Raw genomic sequence first — 15419 nt, 5'->3', positions numbered from 1 at the left:
GGAGACAGGAAGCCCAGGAAGAGGAGAGAGAAGGCCCAATTACACAGAAAGGCCTGGGAGGCAGACAGGCCGAGGCTCACTTTACCTGGAGTCTGGGGGTGTGCTAACAGGGTAGGGGTGGGGTGGAGGAGAAGATTCAAATACTAGAGGCTCAAGGAGCAGTCCCTAGGGCAGGAAGGAGAGAAACACTGAGGCGATAGGCCTTTGGGGATAAAGACAGGGACCAAGAGAATCAACTCAGGTGATCCCTGGGAATAATTATAAGGGGCTGGTTAGTGGGGCCCAGGGTCAGGATGGTTACCGGGGGAGGTGATGTTCTGCACCAGGGGGCTGACCAGGGCCTCCCAGCAGGTCTTGCCCAGTGCTTGGGCAGCCTCGTCATCAGGGAGGAAGCGATCAGCAAAATTCTGCTCATGGCGCAGAACCCTGTTGAGTCTGGGAAGAAGGAGTATGTGGTCAAGACTTTAAGGCACAGGTCTCTCTGAGGCCTCCACTCAAGTGTCATCAGCTCCCACTCTCACTATGGTTGGCTCCCTAACCAGCTTGCTGACATAAGCACACGTGTCACCTCTGTGACACTCCCCTTATGTCCTGGCTGCCGCTTTACCTTTCAGACTCCTGCAGAAGTCTCCCACCACCTACATTTTTAAAAATTTTATTTATTTATTTGAGAGAGAGAGAGAGAGAGAGTGGAGAGAGGGAGAAAGAACCTGAAGCAGATGCCGCACAGAACACAGAGCCCAACGTGGGGCTTGATCACCTAATGGTGAGACCATGACCTGAGCCAAAACCAAGAGTCAGATGCTCAACCAATTGAGTCATCCAGGTGCCCCTCCCACTGCCTACTTCTTAACAGTGTCCTCCTACTATATTAACCTCTCCTCCCTCCCATCAACCTGGCCAGCCCACTGCCTGCTCCACCCACCGGGGACAGAGCTGGAGGAGGCGCTTGCGGTCCTCTGCTATGTCCCGGCTCCAGGCTTGTGCCCGAATGGTATAGAAGAGACATGTACGGCGACACAGCTGCTCCCGGAATAGTGGCCAGAAAGTGGGCTTGGGGCCCAGGACCTCCACACCTCGAACCCGGGTGTCGATGCCGCCCTGTAACATGCACAGACTTGTCTATTACCTTAGCCACCCAGCCAACAAGCACTGAAGAAAAAAAAAAAAAAAAAGAGCCAGGCCTCATGCCCTGAGTTCCCTGGAGATACTCAAACTCAACAGGCTCCTAGGCCATCCCCAAGAAGATGTGTGGCCTGAGCCTGGCACGCAAATGCTGGGTAATGCAATCACTATGAAGACCCTATGCTACCCCATGATCCCCAGCCCGGCCTCTCCCCTAACCCTACCTGCTGGCAGCGCTTTATGCGGATCTGGATGATGGGCCAGAAACGGTTCAGGTTCTCCAGGAGGATCACCCGGCTGGCGGAGGGCATCACATTGACCTGATGGGGTAGGGGAGGAGAAAGAACTATCACCTCCAGAAGTGGGGCTGGAGGAACTACTGACAGCAACCAAATCCTGTGACAGTGTGTGCTCTTTACTTCTGTCCTAAACCCATGGAACCACGCAAATTTGCATGCTGAGCTCTGCTCTCACTGCTTAGGAGGCAAAGCCTGCCTGGGGAAAGGAACATGGGAATCTCCCAGGGACTGGATCCTTCCCAGGAGGTCCTGGGATAGAAAGATGGGGAGTAAGGTCAAGAGGGGCACCAGGGTCCCCACCGTGTTGAGCTCAGTGCTGATGCAGCTGGCACTGTCACCTCCGAACACCACCACCCTTGCCGGCATGTAACTTGAGTCCTCACTGGCCACGAGCAAAGTCAGCTGCCTGGGAGAGGAAAAACAATCATTTAGACCTGGGGCCTTGGTCTTTGTTCAAAATGACTTCAACCTGGGCAGCCTCGGTGGTGCAGCGGTTTAGTGCTGCCTACAGCCCAGGGTGTGATCCTGGGGAGCCAGGATCGAGTCCCACCTCAGGCTCCCTGCATGGAACCTGCTTCTCCCTCTGCCTGTCTCTCCCTCTCTATCGCTCATGAATAGATAAATAAAAAATTTTTTAAAAAATGACTTCAACCCACTACTTCCTCCTCAGACCCCCATCCCGCTGCCTCCTTAAGTGTTAGTCTTCCCCAGAGCCTCTGCTCTATCTTCCATCAAAGTGACTTTATTTAAAATCATAGTTTCAGGATGCCTGGATGGCTCGGTGGTTGAGTGTCTGCCTTCAGGAACAGCGTAATCCTGGGGTCCTGAGATTGAGTCCCACATCAGGCTCCCCACAGAGAGCCTGCTTCTATCTCTGCTTCTTTCTGTGTCTCTCATGAATAAATAAAATCTTTTAAAAAAGAAAAAAAAAAAAACACCATAGTTTCAACCAAAAACCAATTCCCTAATGACTCCAAATCCACATCTCTACCCTAGATGGCTCCTCTCAGCTTTCATGCTGTGTACCCAGCAGACGTTTCCATATCACACTCCATAGGCACCTCAAAGTCAACATGCCCAAAAGGAACCATTATCTATCCACAGAGGTCTGCTCTTCTTCCTACAGTCCTCTAGGGAAGAAAACTGCCATCTCACTAGAGTATTCACATTAAACTATGTGACTTCTCTGGCTCATGGCTTCCCTCATGTCAGTGGCACATCCTGTAGACTTGAGATCTGTCTGCTACTCCTTCCTTATTTCCATTCCCTCTGCCTAACTGAAAACATTCATTTTTTTTTTTTTTTTTTTTTTAAGATTTATTTAGTTATTCATGAGAGACACACAGAGAGAGAGAATCCCGAATCCCGGAATCACAACCTGGGCCAAAGGCAGGCGCCCAACCACTGAGCCACCCAGGCATCCTGAAAACATTCATTTCTCAACGAGACCACCGCATAAACCTTCCAACTCTGGCCTTCAACCCAAACTCTCATAATCACCAGGGTGACTTTTCTAGAAAAGAAAAAGAAAAGAAAGAAAAGAAAAAAGAAAAGAATTCAGTTTTGTCTCTTGTATTCTTTTTTTTTTTAAATATATATTTTATTTTTTTTAATTATTTATTTATTTATTTATTTATGAAGTCACACAGAGAGAGAGAGAGAGGCAGAGACATAGGCAGAGGGAGAAGCAGGCTCCATGCACCGGGAGCCTGATGTGGGATTCGATCCCGGGTCTCCAGGATCGTGCCCTGGGCCAAAGGCAGGCGCCAAACCGCTGTGCCACCCAGGGATCCCCTGTCTCTTGTATTCTTAAAATCCTTTAGTGGCTCCCTCAGTTTCAGAATAGTGTTCAAACTACTTAGCTTACAAAACTCTGTGGTCTGGCTCTACCTAGTTTTCTGGCTTTGTCTCTTGCTATTTTTCATGACACACATCCTTCTTTTTTTTTTTTTTAAGATTTTATTTATTTATTCATGAGAGAGAGAGAGAGGCAGACACATAGGTAGAGGGAGAAGCAGGCTCCATGTAGGAGCCTGACATGGGACTCAATCCCAGGTCTCTAGGATCAGGCCCTGGGCTGAAGGCAGCACTAAACCACTGAGCCACCCTGACTGCCCAACACACACCCTTCATTCCAGCCAGTCACTTAAACTTCCCCCAAATACATCACTGTGTTTCTTACTTCCATTTTACACAGATGCTATCCCTCTGCCTGGAGTAGCCACTGCCTCTCTTTATATAGCTAATTTCTACTTTGAAAGAACTCATTTAACATCTCCTTCTGGAAGACTTCTCTCACCTCTCACTTGGCCTCAGGGTCCACATCACTTTTTCTTACTCTTACTGATTTTCCAGACTAACTCCCCAACAAGACCACAAGTTCCCTGAGGATGGGTACTATATCTAATTGTCCTTATAGCCCTAGACCCTGGCCCAGTGCCTGGCACAGAGTATACATTAAGCAAGCACCCATGGAAAGAATCAACTTCCCACAACACCATGCACATCTGTCCCTAGTAGGAGGAGCATGTCAACAGGCTCAGGGAGTAAGAATGTCTATACTATACAAGGAATGTAGATCTATGTGTCTATCTATTCACTGCACAGGATGGGTTTGAGTGTGTCTCTAACGCATAGGGTTTATAGAGTCACATATGTGGGTGCTTGGAGAATGTATACTGGGGTGTATCAAAATATTCACGCGTGTGTGTATGCATATGTGCACATGAGCATGTTCATACCTAACAAGAACACCACGGTGCATGTGCAAGGTGATGTAATGGGAGCCAGTGCTGCCGTTGGACTCCCAGTAGGTCTTGGGGTTGCGGTCCGTCAGCTTGCTGGCCCGGTGCGGGTTGGAGGACACCTCCACCTTCTCCCAGCACTTGTCCTCCTTCACTTCCACACTGGAGCCTAGGGGTAAGTGGGAGGGGGTGGCCATCACAGTCTAGTTAGTTGAGAGAGAAGAAAGGAAAGAGACGGGGAAAACAAATACTGGGGTGGAAGCCAGAAGAAAGCAGATTGGGGCACAGACCCTGGCAGAGATGCCTGAGAAACACGTCAAAGAAGGGGATGTTGATGGGTTGGTGGGTTCGTCGGTGGTCTTCGATCTGGCCCAGCACCATCTGCAGTGGGAACAGTGGAGAGAAGGGGTATGGGGAGGAGGGAAGAGTGTGAACATACAGAAACATGTATGGAGAACAAGTCAAGGGGCAACAAAACACTCAACCTCTCTCTTCACACATTTTGGCAGAACAGGACCATGTGGGGTAAAGACTGGGGAAACAAGTGCCCCAGATTTGCTACCATTTGTGCCAAATAGGGTTACCAAAGGAGGACCCACAATGAATCCTCTTCCCCTGCTTCTGGTTTATGTTCTCCCTCAGCTCTGGACCCACACACCTCCTCACCTGAATGCAGCCAGCCAGGATGCTGGACGTGAGGTTACTGTAGAGTTGGGCATGTTTTTCACACTCTGTCACCAGGTCCCGAAGCTCACAGGCCAGCAGCAGCTGAGCCGAGTGCTTGTCTAGGACTTTGGAGAGGGCCTCTTTGGCTCCCAGGCAGCAGAGAACCACAGCATAGTCCTTATGCATTGAGGCCAGGCGATGCAGAAAGTAGAGCAGCTCCTGAACAATCTGAGCCCAGAGCCACAGAGATTAACATATGGGAAACAAAAGGCAGGCCACATAAGGGATGAGGGGTGGGTTTAGAAAAAAGAATGTGGCAGATGAGTTTTCGGAGAAGCCTGAAAGCCCAGGAAAAGGAGAGTACCAAAGGTTGGGATAGAGCAGTAGGGTGTTGGGACTCCAGAGCCGGCAGAGCCTAGGCACAGCTCCCAATGCTTCTTCCTGCCAGGGCGAAGCTCTCAAGAGCCTGCCTTGGTGCCTGAGCCTTGGTCTAAAACACATAAACCCGAAAAGGTAGAGAGTGAGGAATGTTTAGATCGGTGAATGTGGGCTTCTCCCAAACTCAGAATCTAAAATGCAGCTGCAGCCAACAAATTTATACTTCCAAGGCCCCAGTTCTCAGGACTCTGATATGTCATTCCTTCCTAATTACCCCTCTGCCTTCAGACCCACCCAAAAAGGTTGCGCTTTGCCTTCCAGAGCCTTACAAGGTAGCTGATGCCCCCAGAAGCTGCCATTCCCTCCCCTGCACTTGCCAGGGCTCTGGTACCTCAGAGTCACTGCTAGGGCCACTGAGACAGTTGAGGCAGGGCTCCAAGACCTCGTGCCAGGGGAGGACCATCGCCTCGGGGTGATCCAGCAGCCGGGTCATGACCCTGGTTGGGGGATGGAGACAAGCAAAATCCCTGCAGTCTGCCAGCTCCCCTGGCCTCTGATACATGGGTGCCCCAACAGGCCCCTCACCTCAGTGCAGTCAGCAGCAGAGTTTTGTTGGGCCCTGGGGCGTCCAGAGTCCTCAGCAGCAGGAGGAAGGGCTGGGTCTCCTGCTGGAGGCGCTTGAGGAGGGGCCTCATGGCACCGCTGGGGCCGCCCTCATGGCACAGCACTCGTTCCAAGCCCAGGAGGAGCTCTGCAGACGGGCCCCCCGCCAGGGATCGGATCAGGCGCTCAGGGGACCCATCCTGGCCTGGGGCACCAGGGGTTTCCAGTGCTGCTGCCCGGACACATGGGAGGAAAAAAATGAGTATGAAGAGGAGTCATGCAAGTTGGTCAAACTGAAAACTGGGCAGGTCCAGAAAATCACCCCCCAATTTTCCTCCTGTTGGGAGGATGTCTGTAGTTTGCACCAAACTGTGGGGGATTTTCTTCTCTGGCCCCAAATGCATAGTTAGCTGCGTCTGGAAATAAAGTTTAGTATGGCAAACACTATTAGGTTAAACACACACATTTTTAATCTCATATAGTCATACAATTACCTGTTATTATTAAGTGGTAGTTCTGCTGTTACATAAGCCAATAAATATAAGCTATTATAATTATACCTCCCTACTACCTAGCATGGTGGCTTTAAAGATTTTATTTTAAAGTAATCTCTACATCCACCATGGGGCTGGAACTTACAACCCCAAAATCAAGAGTCATAGGCTCTACTGATTGCACTAACCAGATACCCCATATACTGGCCTTAGATACATAATTTTCCTTACCTATCCTAGAGTCTCCTTCTCCTCTTCGTCAGAAAGTTCTACTTAAGACCTAACTTGAGTGCCAAAACCCTTACTCCTTTCCTAGAGGTTCATTGTATCTTTCCAGTAAGGTACTAGTATATAAGCCTTAGCCCTCCTGGCCACAGGCTGGCACTACCTGATTCCTCAGAAGAACCACGCCATCCACAATGGTACCTGTGTGCTCAGGACTGCCTGGTGGTTCTGAGTAGCGATTGAGAAGCATCATGAGTATGGAGCGTGTGGTAGGCATGGGTTCTGTCCCCGGTGCTATCCCAGAGTGCCTGAATAAGGTATCTCTCAGCTCTCGGGTTATAATCTGGTCCCCCAGAGTGTGGTGGTTGCACAGAAGCAGATTGAGCAGGAGCAGACCATTTCTCACGGCGGAGGAGCACCTGTGAGGAAGGTGGTAACCCGGGAAGAAACTGAAAGAGAGTGAATGCAATGGAAGCAGAGAGCAAGTCTAGAAAGGAGGAGGGCTGCAGCTAGGGAGGAAAGGGCTCCAGGGCTCCTTCTGAGGCCAGGACACCCAGCTCCCTGACCTCAGGTCACTTCCCCCAACCCCAGGAAGGAAGGTCAGGGTGTCCCTGCTCTCCCTGGGGAACTCCCTACCCCCAGTCACTCAGCCTCTCTACTAACAACAGTCAGAGAGGGCCACCAATTTTTCATCCAAAGATAACAACATAAGGGAAATTTCTGTGAAGCAGATGAGATGTGGGCAGAGCAGTAGTGGGGCTTGGGGCTTAGCGGGAGTTTGGAGGGTGATGCGCTAACCCCTCTGTGTTCAGCATCAGGATCACGGCCGCAGGGACAGTAAGGAGCAGGCTCTCAGAGCCTGGGCGGGTGGCTGAGTCAATGCTGGCGAAGATCTCTCTGGTCATCTGGGCATCAAACAAAGGGTGGATAGGATCTCGGCCAGTAACAAAAGTGGGGATCTCCGAGGAGCTGGCAATGGCCAGCATCTTCAGTGCCTGCAATGGGGATGTGGAAGCAGAGTTAGTGGTGGGCAGAGCCACCCTGCAGAAAAAGAGGAGAGCCAGGTCCTCACTCTCAACTCCAAACTTTGGGGCAGCTGAGCTGTTTGCAAGTAGGTCAAGTAGGAGATGAAAATGAAGGAGGTCATGATGGGATATCAAATGCTACAAACAAAAAGAGAGAGAAGCAAAGAAAGCATAGAAAAAAATGAGGCTCAATGATAAAATCAGCCTGCCACTTCGCTCTGCCAGCAACGAGGCTGAGTGGCTGAGTGGTGTGACTGTCCCCTCCCGCAGCTTCCTCTCAGGATTAGGACCTTTCCACAGCATCTAGTTGTCTTCCAAGGCTTTCCTTAACACTGTCTTCCATCTCACTTGACCACCCCCGCTTTGCAAAACCTCTCTTCTCTTGAGTTCCAGGACTTCATATTGTCCTGGTCGGCCTGCCTCTCTGGAATTCCTCTGCCTAATCCTTGAACATGGAAGTTCCTGCCCCCTTTTCACTCTGCACTCCCTGCTTAGGCAACCTCACCTACTCCCACGGCTTCAATCACCACTGATATGCCGACACTGCAAACCTATGTCCCTGAGCCTCCAAAGCCAGTAGCCAACCTTCCTCAATAAGACTACTTGGGTTGTCTCACAGAAAGAGGGGCTGGAATTACAGGAAAAAATTCTTGGAATTTCTGAACTTGTTCGCTGGTACTATATAGAAAATTAAATGAAGATAAACGCTATACCATTAGAGTGGAGGCTCTCTTCCCTGGGGAAAGGGTTAACACTTGAGAAGAAACCTGCTAGGGATAGAGATTAGAACTAATTCTCAGGACACTCTCCCTTATAAGGCCTGAATCCTCCATGCATATGCTACCTTTATAATGAGGCTTTATCCCTTCGGTTACCCTCCTCTCCCCAATTAGCTGGATTCTGTAAGCCTGAGGTTATAAACAAGATGATGCAATTCTGCTACGGGGCAAGTGTTTGAATTTAGGGGCCAGTGCTGTATTTTGATCATGTGATCTGGAAGGGTCAGTACGGAATTCTCTGAGCAAACATGGCCTAGACACAAATGCTTGGCTGCTCTTCAGAGGAGCAGCACCTAGCTGGCCCTGCACAGGAAAGAGCCTCCCAACCTCGCTCTGGAACAGCCTGCTCTAAGAGGACCTGTGCTCCTGTCCATGCTGTTGCCATTATACTCCTGGAATCCATTCTCAGAACTAATTCAGATGAAGCCTACCTGTTCCCCTCAGGGACCCTAGGCTAGACAGAACACACCCTGCCCACACCTCCTACCAGCCAGCACTTGTATCTGGAGTAGTCAGGAAGCCAATTCTGTGAGCTCCCTTGAACGAGGGCCCCCCTTCTCCATCCTCTAGGCCCAGGGTGGCAAGGCACCCACATCTGGCAAGGGAGTATTTTCTATGTAAGGGTATCACTCAGATCAAAGGGTAAAAAATTACTTTGTCACATGCAGAAAATTAGTCTCTAGCCAAACACTTACAGGTACCTAAAAAGACATGGGAAATTCGACAAAACTAAAAGCACAACTCCAGATCTTCTCCCCATAGCTTTCCTCCCGCTACATTCCCCCACTAAGTAAATGGCCTATGCATCCCCTCTGTTGCTCCATTTTAAATCTGGGAGTCGTTCTTAAAAATATCCTAGTCCCTTTGTCCAAACACGCACTCAATCTCCAAGACTGTCCAGCTGACACCCTTAACCCACCTGTATCTTTCCATCCCAAGCCTCCTCCCTGGTCTAAGTCACCACAGCACCTCCCCAAGGTCAGCAGTGCCCAGCCTGCCCTCTTGCCCATCGTCCTCTCCCGCCAGGCCCAGTCCACTCACCGCCAGCCCCGCCTGCTGCACCAAGACGGAGGTTTTATATTCTTGCATGCAAACCAGTACGGCGTAGATGCCACCCTCTCTGGCAAAGAGTGGGCGCCACTCGTGCTTGGTCATCAGCAGGTAGAGGAGGCGCAGAGCCAGTACCACCAGCATCTTCTCTCCCACCTGGTTGGTCAGCAGCTCCACCAGTGTCTTCACTAGCTTCTCTCTTAGAGAGAAGAGACATGGCCGTTTCCCATCCCCAAAGTCACACCTGACTCCCTGCCCAACCCCTTCCACCAAGATCACCCCACGCTCCCCAACCTGCACTCCTCACCTTAGGCTCACCCCTCATCCCCTTTCCTTTGCCAGCTAACTGCCTCTGGCTCCTCACTGTACCAAGGAGACCGTAGGGCAAAAACGGTCACAGACTCTGGCTCACCCTTTCAAATAAGTCTATTTGTAATTCTTATCACAATGCCTAAAAGGTCTTTTTTACAAAACACAGGACAGGCAGCTTCAGTCAGAGGATGAGAAAACACGCAAGAATGGCTAAGAAATGTTTAGAAAGAAACAAGGGTAGAAAAAAAAAAAAGAAACAAGGGTAGACTCGTATGCTAGCTATCAAAATATAAACTCGAGAAAATTAAAACTCTACTAAAGACACAGGGTAGATACAGATCGCTAGATAAGGGTAACATCCCAGCCAGTAAGAACAGCAAGGGCCATGCGACCCGTGAGGTGGAGACAGCAGAAACAGTTACAGCTGCAGCAATGCCTCAGGCCCATCAGCATAAGGAAACTGCAAACAGATTTTAAAATATTTACAAAATACAGGGAAATTTTTTTATAATCTTGGAAAAGGACAGAGCCACCCAAAACCTAGAAGCCATTAAAAGTTTTAAAATAGGGACGCCTGGGTGGCTCAGTGGTTTAGCTCCTGCCTTTGGCCCAGGGTGTGACCCTGGAGTCCTGGGATCGAGTCCCACATCGGGCTCCCTGCATGGAGCCTGCTTCTCCCTCTGCCTGTGTCTCTGCCTCTCTCTCTGTGTCTCTCATGAGTAAATAAATAAATAAAATCTTTTTTTAAAAAAGTTTTAAAATATTCTAATTTAAAATTCTAAAACTTTAGCAGAGTGAAAGACACTGTCCATAAAGTTAAGAGATAAGCAATTGTGAGGAAGGGAAAGAGTCCTATGAACTGCTGATCTGAAGAGAAGAAAGAAGTGCTCCAGAGTCCCCTAGATCACCCTGAACATCACAAGAAGGAAAACAGTGAAATTATCTTTCTCCATAGTGAGAGATACATATTGAGGAGGTAGCCTGGGAAAATTCTGTCTGTCTTTTCTCATGAGCTTTATGATGACAACAACATGAATCAAATGTGCCTCAAATATAAATCCCCTTCTGTAGCCAGGATTTATTATAAACAAGTTAATACCACATGAGCCATATATATGAATGGATATAGAAATATAAGTAAGAAAGTTTACCAAAATGTGAACAGTGACTCTTTCTCCAAAGGTTTTTCAGATAATTTTTATCTTCATAATTTTCTAACTTTTTTTACAGGACGCATATATTATTTTATGTTCAGAAAAGTTAATACGATTTTGAAAAAAAAAAAGCAAAATATATGAAACACTAGCAACAGATTAATATCCAGATTGCCTACAAATCAGTAAGAAAAAAAACAAAGACCCAGTAGGAAAATGGGCAAAGGATAAGAACAGATTATTTGTACAAGAAGAAACACAACAAATGCATGCAAATATGCTTCACTAGAAAAGAAATTAAAACAAAGATATCAATCATTTAAAATTCTGCCAATCTGATAGATTTTTTTAAAAAATGGTAATATCCAGTGTTGGCAGACGTGAGGAAAACAGATCCAATAGAACACTGTACTTGAACTTGGAGATAATCCTATTGCAGAGTCCTACGCAGTGGTGAAAGTAATGAGGCAGCTCTATGTGGATGGGCGTGGAGAGCCCTCTCAGACATACTGAGTGTGGGGGGAAAATTGTAGAAACATGTAGCGTGATTACACAGATGTAAACACAAACTCAGAAGATATTCCATTTCCAAACACACTAACAAATGTACATCTACGGAAGGTCTGAAAAATCCACAGCAGACTGGCAACAGGCAAAAAAAGGGATTCTGTACTATGTTCTTTTACATTCTTCAGATCTTTTAAAATGGAGTGCATTTGTGTATTATTTGTAAAATTAAGAAGCAGTTTTAAAAATCTTTGAAAATAGAAAATAGGAAGGGAGAAAAAGTAAAATAATTCAGAGGTACCAGCTGGCTCAGTTGGAAGAGCATGTGACTCTTGATCTCGGGGTCGTGAGTTCAAGCCCCACGTTCGGTGTAGAGATATTTAAATAAATAAAACTTTAAAAAGGAAGGAAGGAAGGGAAGGAAGGAACAAATGAAGGAAGGAAAAAGAAAATAAAAGAACTCATGGAGCAGGGTCAGAACTCAAGCTGTAGAGCCAAAAGGAGCTCGGTTTGAATCCTGGCTCTGCTGTCAAACTCCATGAGTTAAATTTTCTAAAGTTCAGTTTCCTCACCCAAACAATGGCATAAGCATAGCATCAACTCTTCCTCAGGAAGGAAGACAGAGAGAAGAATGTGTGTAGAACCTGAAGCACAGAGCCTGGCACAGAGTAAGTCCTCCGAGTATATTAGAATAGTCCATTATCCTGCTTGGTTGCTCCTCAGGTTGACCTTTCTTTCACCCCCAGCCTTTCAACTTCCTGCTATAGTTCCTTCCCTCCTTCCCACCATCCTCCCCCAATGGCAGCTTAAGCCCAAACCCCTTTCCCTTCCCACCATGCTAACTAACCTCAGGGATCTGTCAGGACGGACCAGAGGGTGGTCCCGTTCAGTGACTTCTTCCACAGCCTGAGAGAGGGCATAGAGCCCCAAAAGCTGCACATTTGTGTCCAAGCTGGATATCTGCACGGTGGCCACAACTGCTGCCACATGCTGATCCAGGGAGCTGCGTGGACCAGGGCCCCGCAAGCCTCTAGCCATTTCTGAAATTGGTGAGGGAAAGGTAATGGCTTAGGAAAAATTGAGGCTCCTCCAACTCGGAAGTCTTTAAAGGTCAAGCCCAGTTATCCAACTGATATTTTAATACATTATTCATTACTGAAGTTTGCATTCCGAGCTTTTCTAATTCTGTGTGAGGGATCTAATAGCCAAACACTGAAGATGAAGATATTCTGGAAAACAGACCCTCCTTTTCCTGGGATACTGAAGGGAGCAGTGATTGGTTGGATACACCCAAGGTCAAAGGAAGGAAGATGGATGCATGCTTCCAGAGTATTTTCCCATGCAACAGCAACCTTAGTCCACAGCTCTGCTCTACCCTAACTACTTCTGTGGGGACTGGCCAGGACTTGTTCCAACTTCTTTGCCCTCTCCTCCCAGCACGTGACTCACCACTGGCCGCCTCCTTCATCTCAGGGGGGAGAGCCATTCCCTCAGTCACCAGAAGCTGGTTAAATAGCTGTGAATCACTCTGTGCCATGGGGGGCTCAATTTTTCCCTTGGCAGGTTCTGCATCTGCCTTCAGGGGCTCAGCTTTTGCTTTGGGAGACTCAGTCTCTTCTTCTGAGAAGTTGGCCTCTGATTTGGACTGCTCCTCTGGATCTGGAGTACAGGAGTGACTTCGTGAAGAAGATGAGATGCTTAGTTCATCAGGCAGCAGCCCATACTTGGTGTAGATTTGGGAGTTGAGCAGGTCACTGAGGGTGCTACCCTCAAACCGACTGCTGAGCACCTGCAGCAGACCCTCAGCCATCTCTATGGGCACGGAGAGATCACCCAGGGCCTTGTCACCCAGGGTCTGTCAACAGAAAAGGGTATGCATTTCAGGGACAAGTAGACTTGAAGGTCCTGGGGACAAAAATAGGGAGGGTTGCTGCCTCCTGCCATGCCTTGCAAACTTCTACATACCAGACCTCACAGCATTTATCTCCTTTCCGAGCAGGCCCCCTCATACTCTCTAACTTCTAGCTCCAGCCTCCCCCTAAGCACCTCCTTATCTTGAACTCCTTTAGAGAATCCTGCCTCCAAACCCACTATAAACCCAAATATCTCAGGCCTATGATACCTCATCTAGGTTCTCTCGAAGATTCTGGAAAATTGGCTGCTGCTCACATATGTCCAGCTTCTTGATGAAAAAGAGCAACTCCCACCACTCAGCCTGGGTCAGGTATCCCAACTGCTCATTCTTCTGAGGTTCGGGCTGGAGGTACGGCAAAGAGTAGAGCCCATCCACAGGTTTCCAGTCCCAGGAGGGAAGGGCTGAGGACACAGGAACAGCGGTGTTATCATTTCACAGGAACAGAGTGCATTTCTGAATCTCTAGGGCAGCTCTTGATCAGGAGTGGCTTTGCCCCAGGCCTACTCCTCTGTTCAGAGACATGCTGTGTCCATGTGCCCTTCAAGGCTCACCTGTGTCCAGCAGGGGAGCCCCTGCCCCCTTCTCCACAGCCACTGAAGCCGCATCCTCAGCAGCTTCCTCTGGGCCCAGGATCTCCAGCATGTGCCAGTGTACCCAGTAGGTGCGGCCCGTTGACTGCCAGAAGACCTAGTGTGGAGGGAGGAAGAAAATGAGAATAGGGTTCTGAGCCCTGGGTGGTGTGGCTTGAGAGGACAAGGCTGGGCCTGGAGCTGGGCCCCATAGCCCTCAGATGCACACCCGGCTAAGTTGGGGAAAGCCTCTGTATAGCAAAAGGCTACCTTTCCCTATGGGGTTGGCCTTGCCACTCATCTCCTCCTAACCCTGATGGTCTCTGCTCTGACACTTCCTCCTAGCCAACTAAATGGGTGGGGGTGCAGAGTGTCTCCATGTATCAGCTCTGCTTCCTGGACGTGAGTCTCTGCTTGGCCTCACAGCCCATCCAATTTTCTCAGCCTTCCCAATTTTCCCAAGCCCTTCTCAACTGCTGACCCCCTTTCACCATTCCAATCCCCACGGGTCTTTTTTTCCATGGGTGGCCTACCAGAGCCCCTGGCATGGAAGCCCCAGTTATGCTCCCCCAGCTAGAGCCCCGACAGCATCTCACACGTGCCCTGGCTCACCTGCACGGGGGGCACGCCGTTGTTGCTCTGACGGAACTCGCCCTCATCCCCAGCGCTGACCTCCTCGTAGTCATCCAGCATGCGCACTCGCATCCCAGCCTGCAGCGTCTCTCGCACGTACTCACCATAGCCACAGCGACTGGAGAATTCAGAGCGTTGGCGGAAGGCCCGCTCTTGCCTTCTGGGGGTGGCAACCATAGTGGGGAGCAAAAGGCTAGGGCCTGAAATGCAGGGCTGAAAGATGGACCGGGTTGGCCGTGGTGGCGACGTGCCTTGTTCGCCGAGGTTCCGGGCCCAGCCCATGCTCCGCACCAGCTCTGAGATGAGGTTGCCCACAGCCATACTGAACTCCAGCTCTCGCTGCCCCCGGCTTTTCTCCCAGCTAAACTCCCTCGGGGACAGGGAGCCTCGGTCTCCAGCCCCTGGCTCTGGACTGTTATTCAGCTGATCCAGCAGGGAAGTGACACATAGGTAGCGTTTCACCAGGGAAAAGAGCAGCTTTCCTGGGATCTGTAAGACATAGTCTGTGGTGTAGGTTTATCTTCTGCTAGTTTCATCCTCTCTCCTTTCCCCATAATATCATCCTCTACAGAAAAACATAAACGCCTATCCCCACACTTTGAGTAGGTCTCAAACTGTGACTTATATAACACACAAGGAGTGTCTTTTTTTTTTTAATTTATTTATTTATGATAGTCACAGAGAGAGAGAGAGAGAGGCAGAGACATAGGCAGAGGGAGAAGCAGGCTCCATGCACCGGGAGCCCAATGTGGGATTCAATCCCGGGTCTCCAGGATCACGCCCCGGGCCAAAGGCAGGCGCGCCAAACCGCTGCGCCACCCAGGGATCCCAAGGAGTGTCTTAAAAGAAAGATTCCTGGGTTCTAATCTCAGAAATTCTAAGTGGGGCAGCAGGCATGAATCTTCATTTTAACAAGCTCCCCAAGTAGCTCTGGTGTTAAT

At 49.2% G+C, this 15419-nt stretch overlaps 1 protein-coding gene across 7 annotated transcripts in view; it reads right to left on the bottom strand.

The window, feature by feature from the left end:
• The window catches only part of CUL9 (cullin 9), a 39938-nt gene that overhangs the window by 21265 nt on the left and 3254 nt on the right, over nt 1-15419 (bottom strand). For 4 of the 7 annotated variants that reach the window (XR_005367718.1, XM_038554129.1, XM_038554133.1 and 1 more), the window contains exons 4-20: nt 14458-14967; nt 13828-13963; nt 13484-13677; nt 12811-13216; nt 12209-12401; nt 9380-9587; nt 7333-7529; nt 6736-6983; nt 5798-6047; nt 5604-5709; nt 4835-5062; nt 4459-4549; nt 4166-4337; nt 1725-1830; nt 1350-1445; nt 926-1101; nt 302-435 (exon numbers count right to left, since the gene is read on the bottom strand). Coding sequence is in view for 6 of the 7 variants with exons in the window: in XM_038554129.1 (XP_038410057.1) it covers nt 302-435; nt 926-1101; nt 1350-1445; nt 1725-1830; nt 4166-4337; nt 4459-4549; nt 4835-5062; nt 5604-5709; nt 5798-6047; nt 6736-6983; nt 7333-7529; nt 9380-9587; nt 12209-12401; nt 12811-13216; nt 13484-13677; nt 13828-13963; nt 14458-14967 (3451 nt within the window). In the remaining variant the exon portion in view is untranslated. The remainder of the gene's footprint in view (nt 1-301; nt 436-925; nt 1102-1349; nt 1446-1724; nt 1831-4165; nt 4338-4458; nt 4550-4834; nt 5063-5603; nt 5710-5797; nt 6048-6735; nt 6984-7332; nt 7530-9379; nt 9588-12208; nt 12402-12810; nt 13217-13483; nt 13678-13827; nt 13964-14457; nt 14968-15419) is intronic. The other 3 variants (XM_038554130.1, XM_038554131.1, XM_038554132.1) reach the window with 3 other exon arrangements.

This window comes from Canis lupus, chromosome 12 (genome assembly GCF_011100685.1).
Source record: "Canis lupus familiaris isolate Mischka breed German Shepherd chromosome 12, alternate assembly UU_Cfam_GSD_1.0, whole genome shotgun sequence".
Classification (NCBI taxonomy): domain Eukaryota; kingdom Metazoa; phylum Chordata; class Mammalia; order Carnivora; family Canidae; genus Canis; species Canis lupus.
Note: the sequence above shows the minus strand (reverse complement) of the source record. Positions and strands in the feature narration are given on the sequence as shown.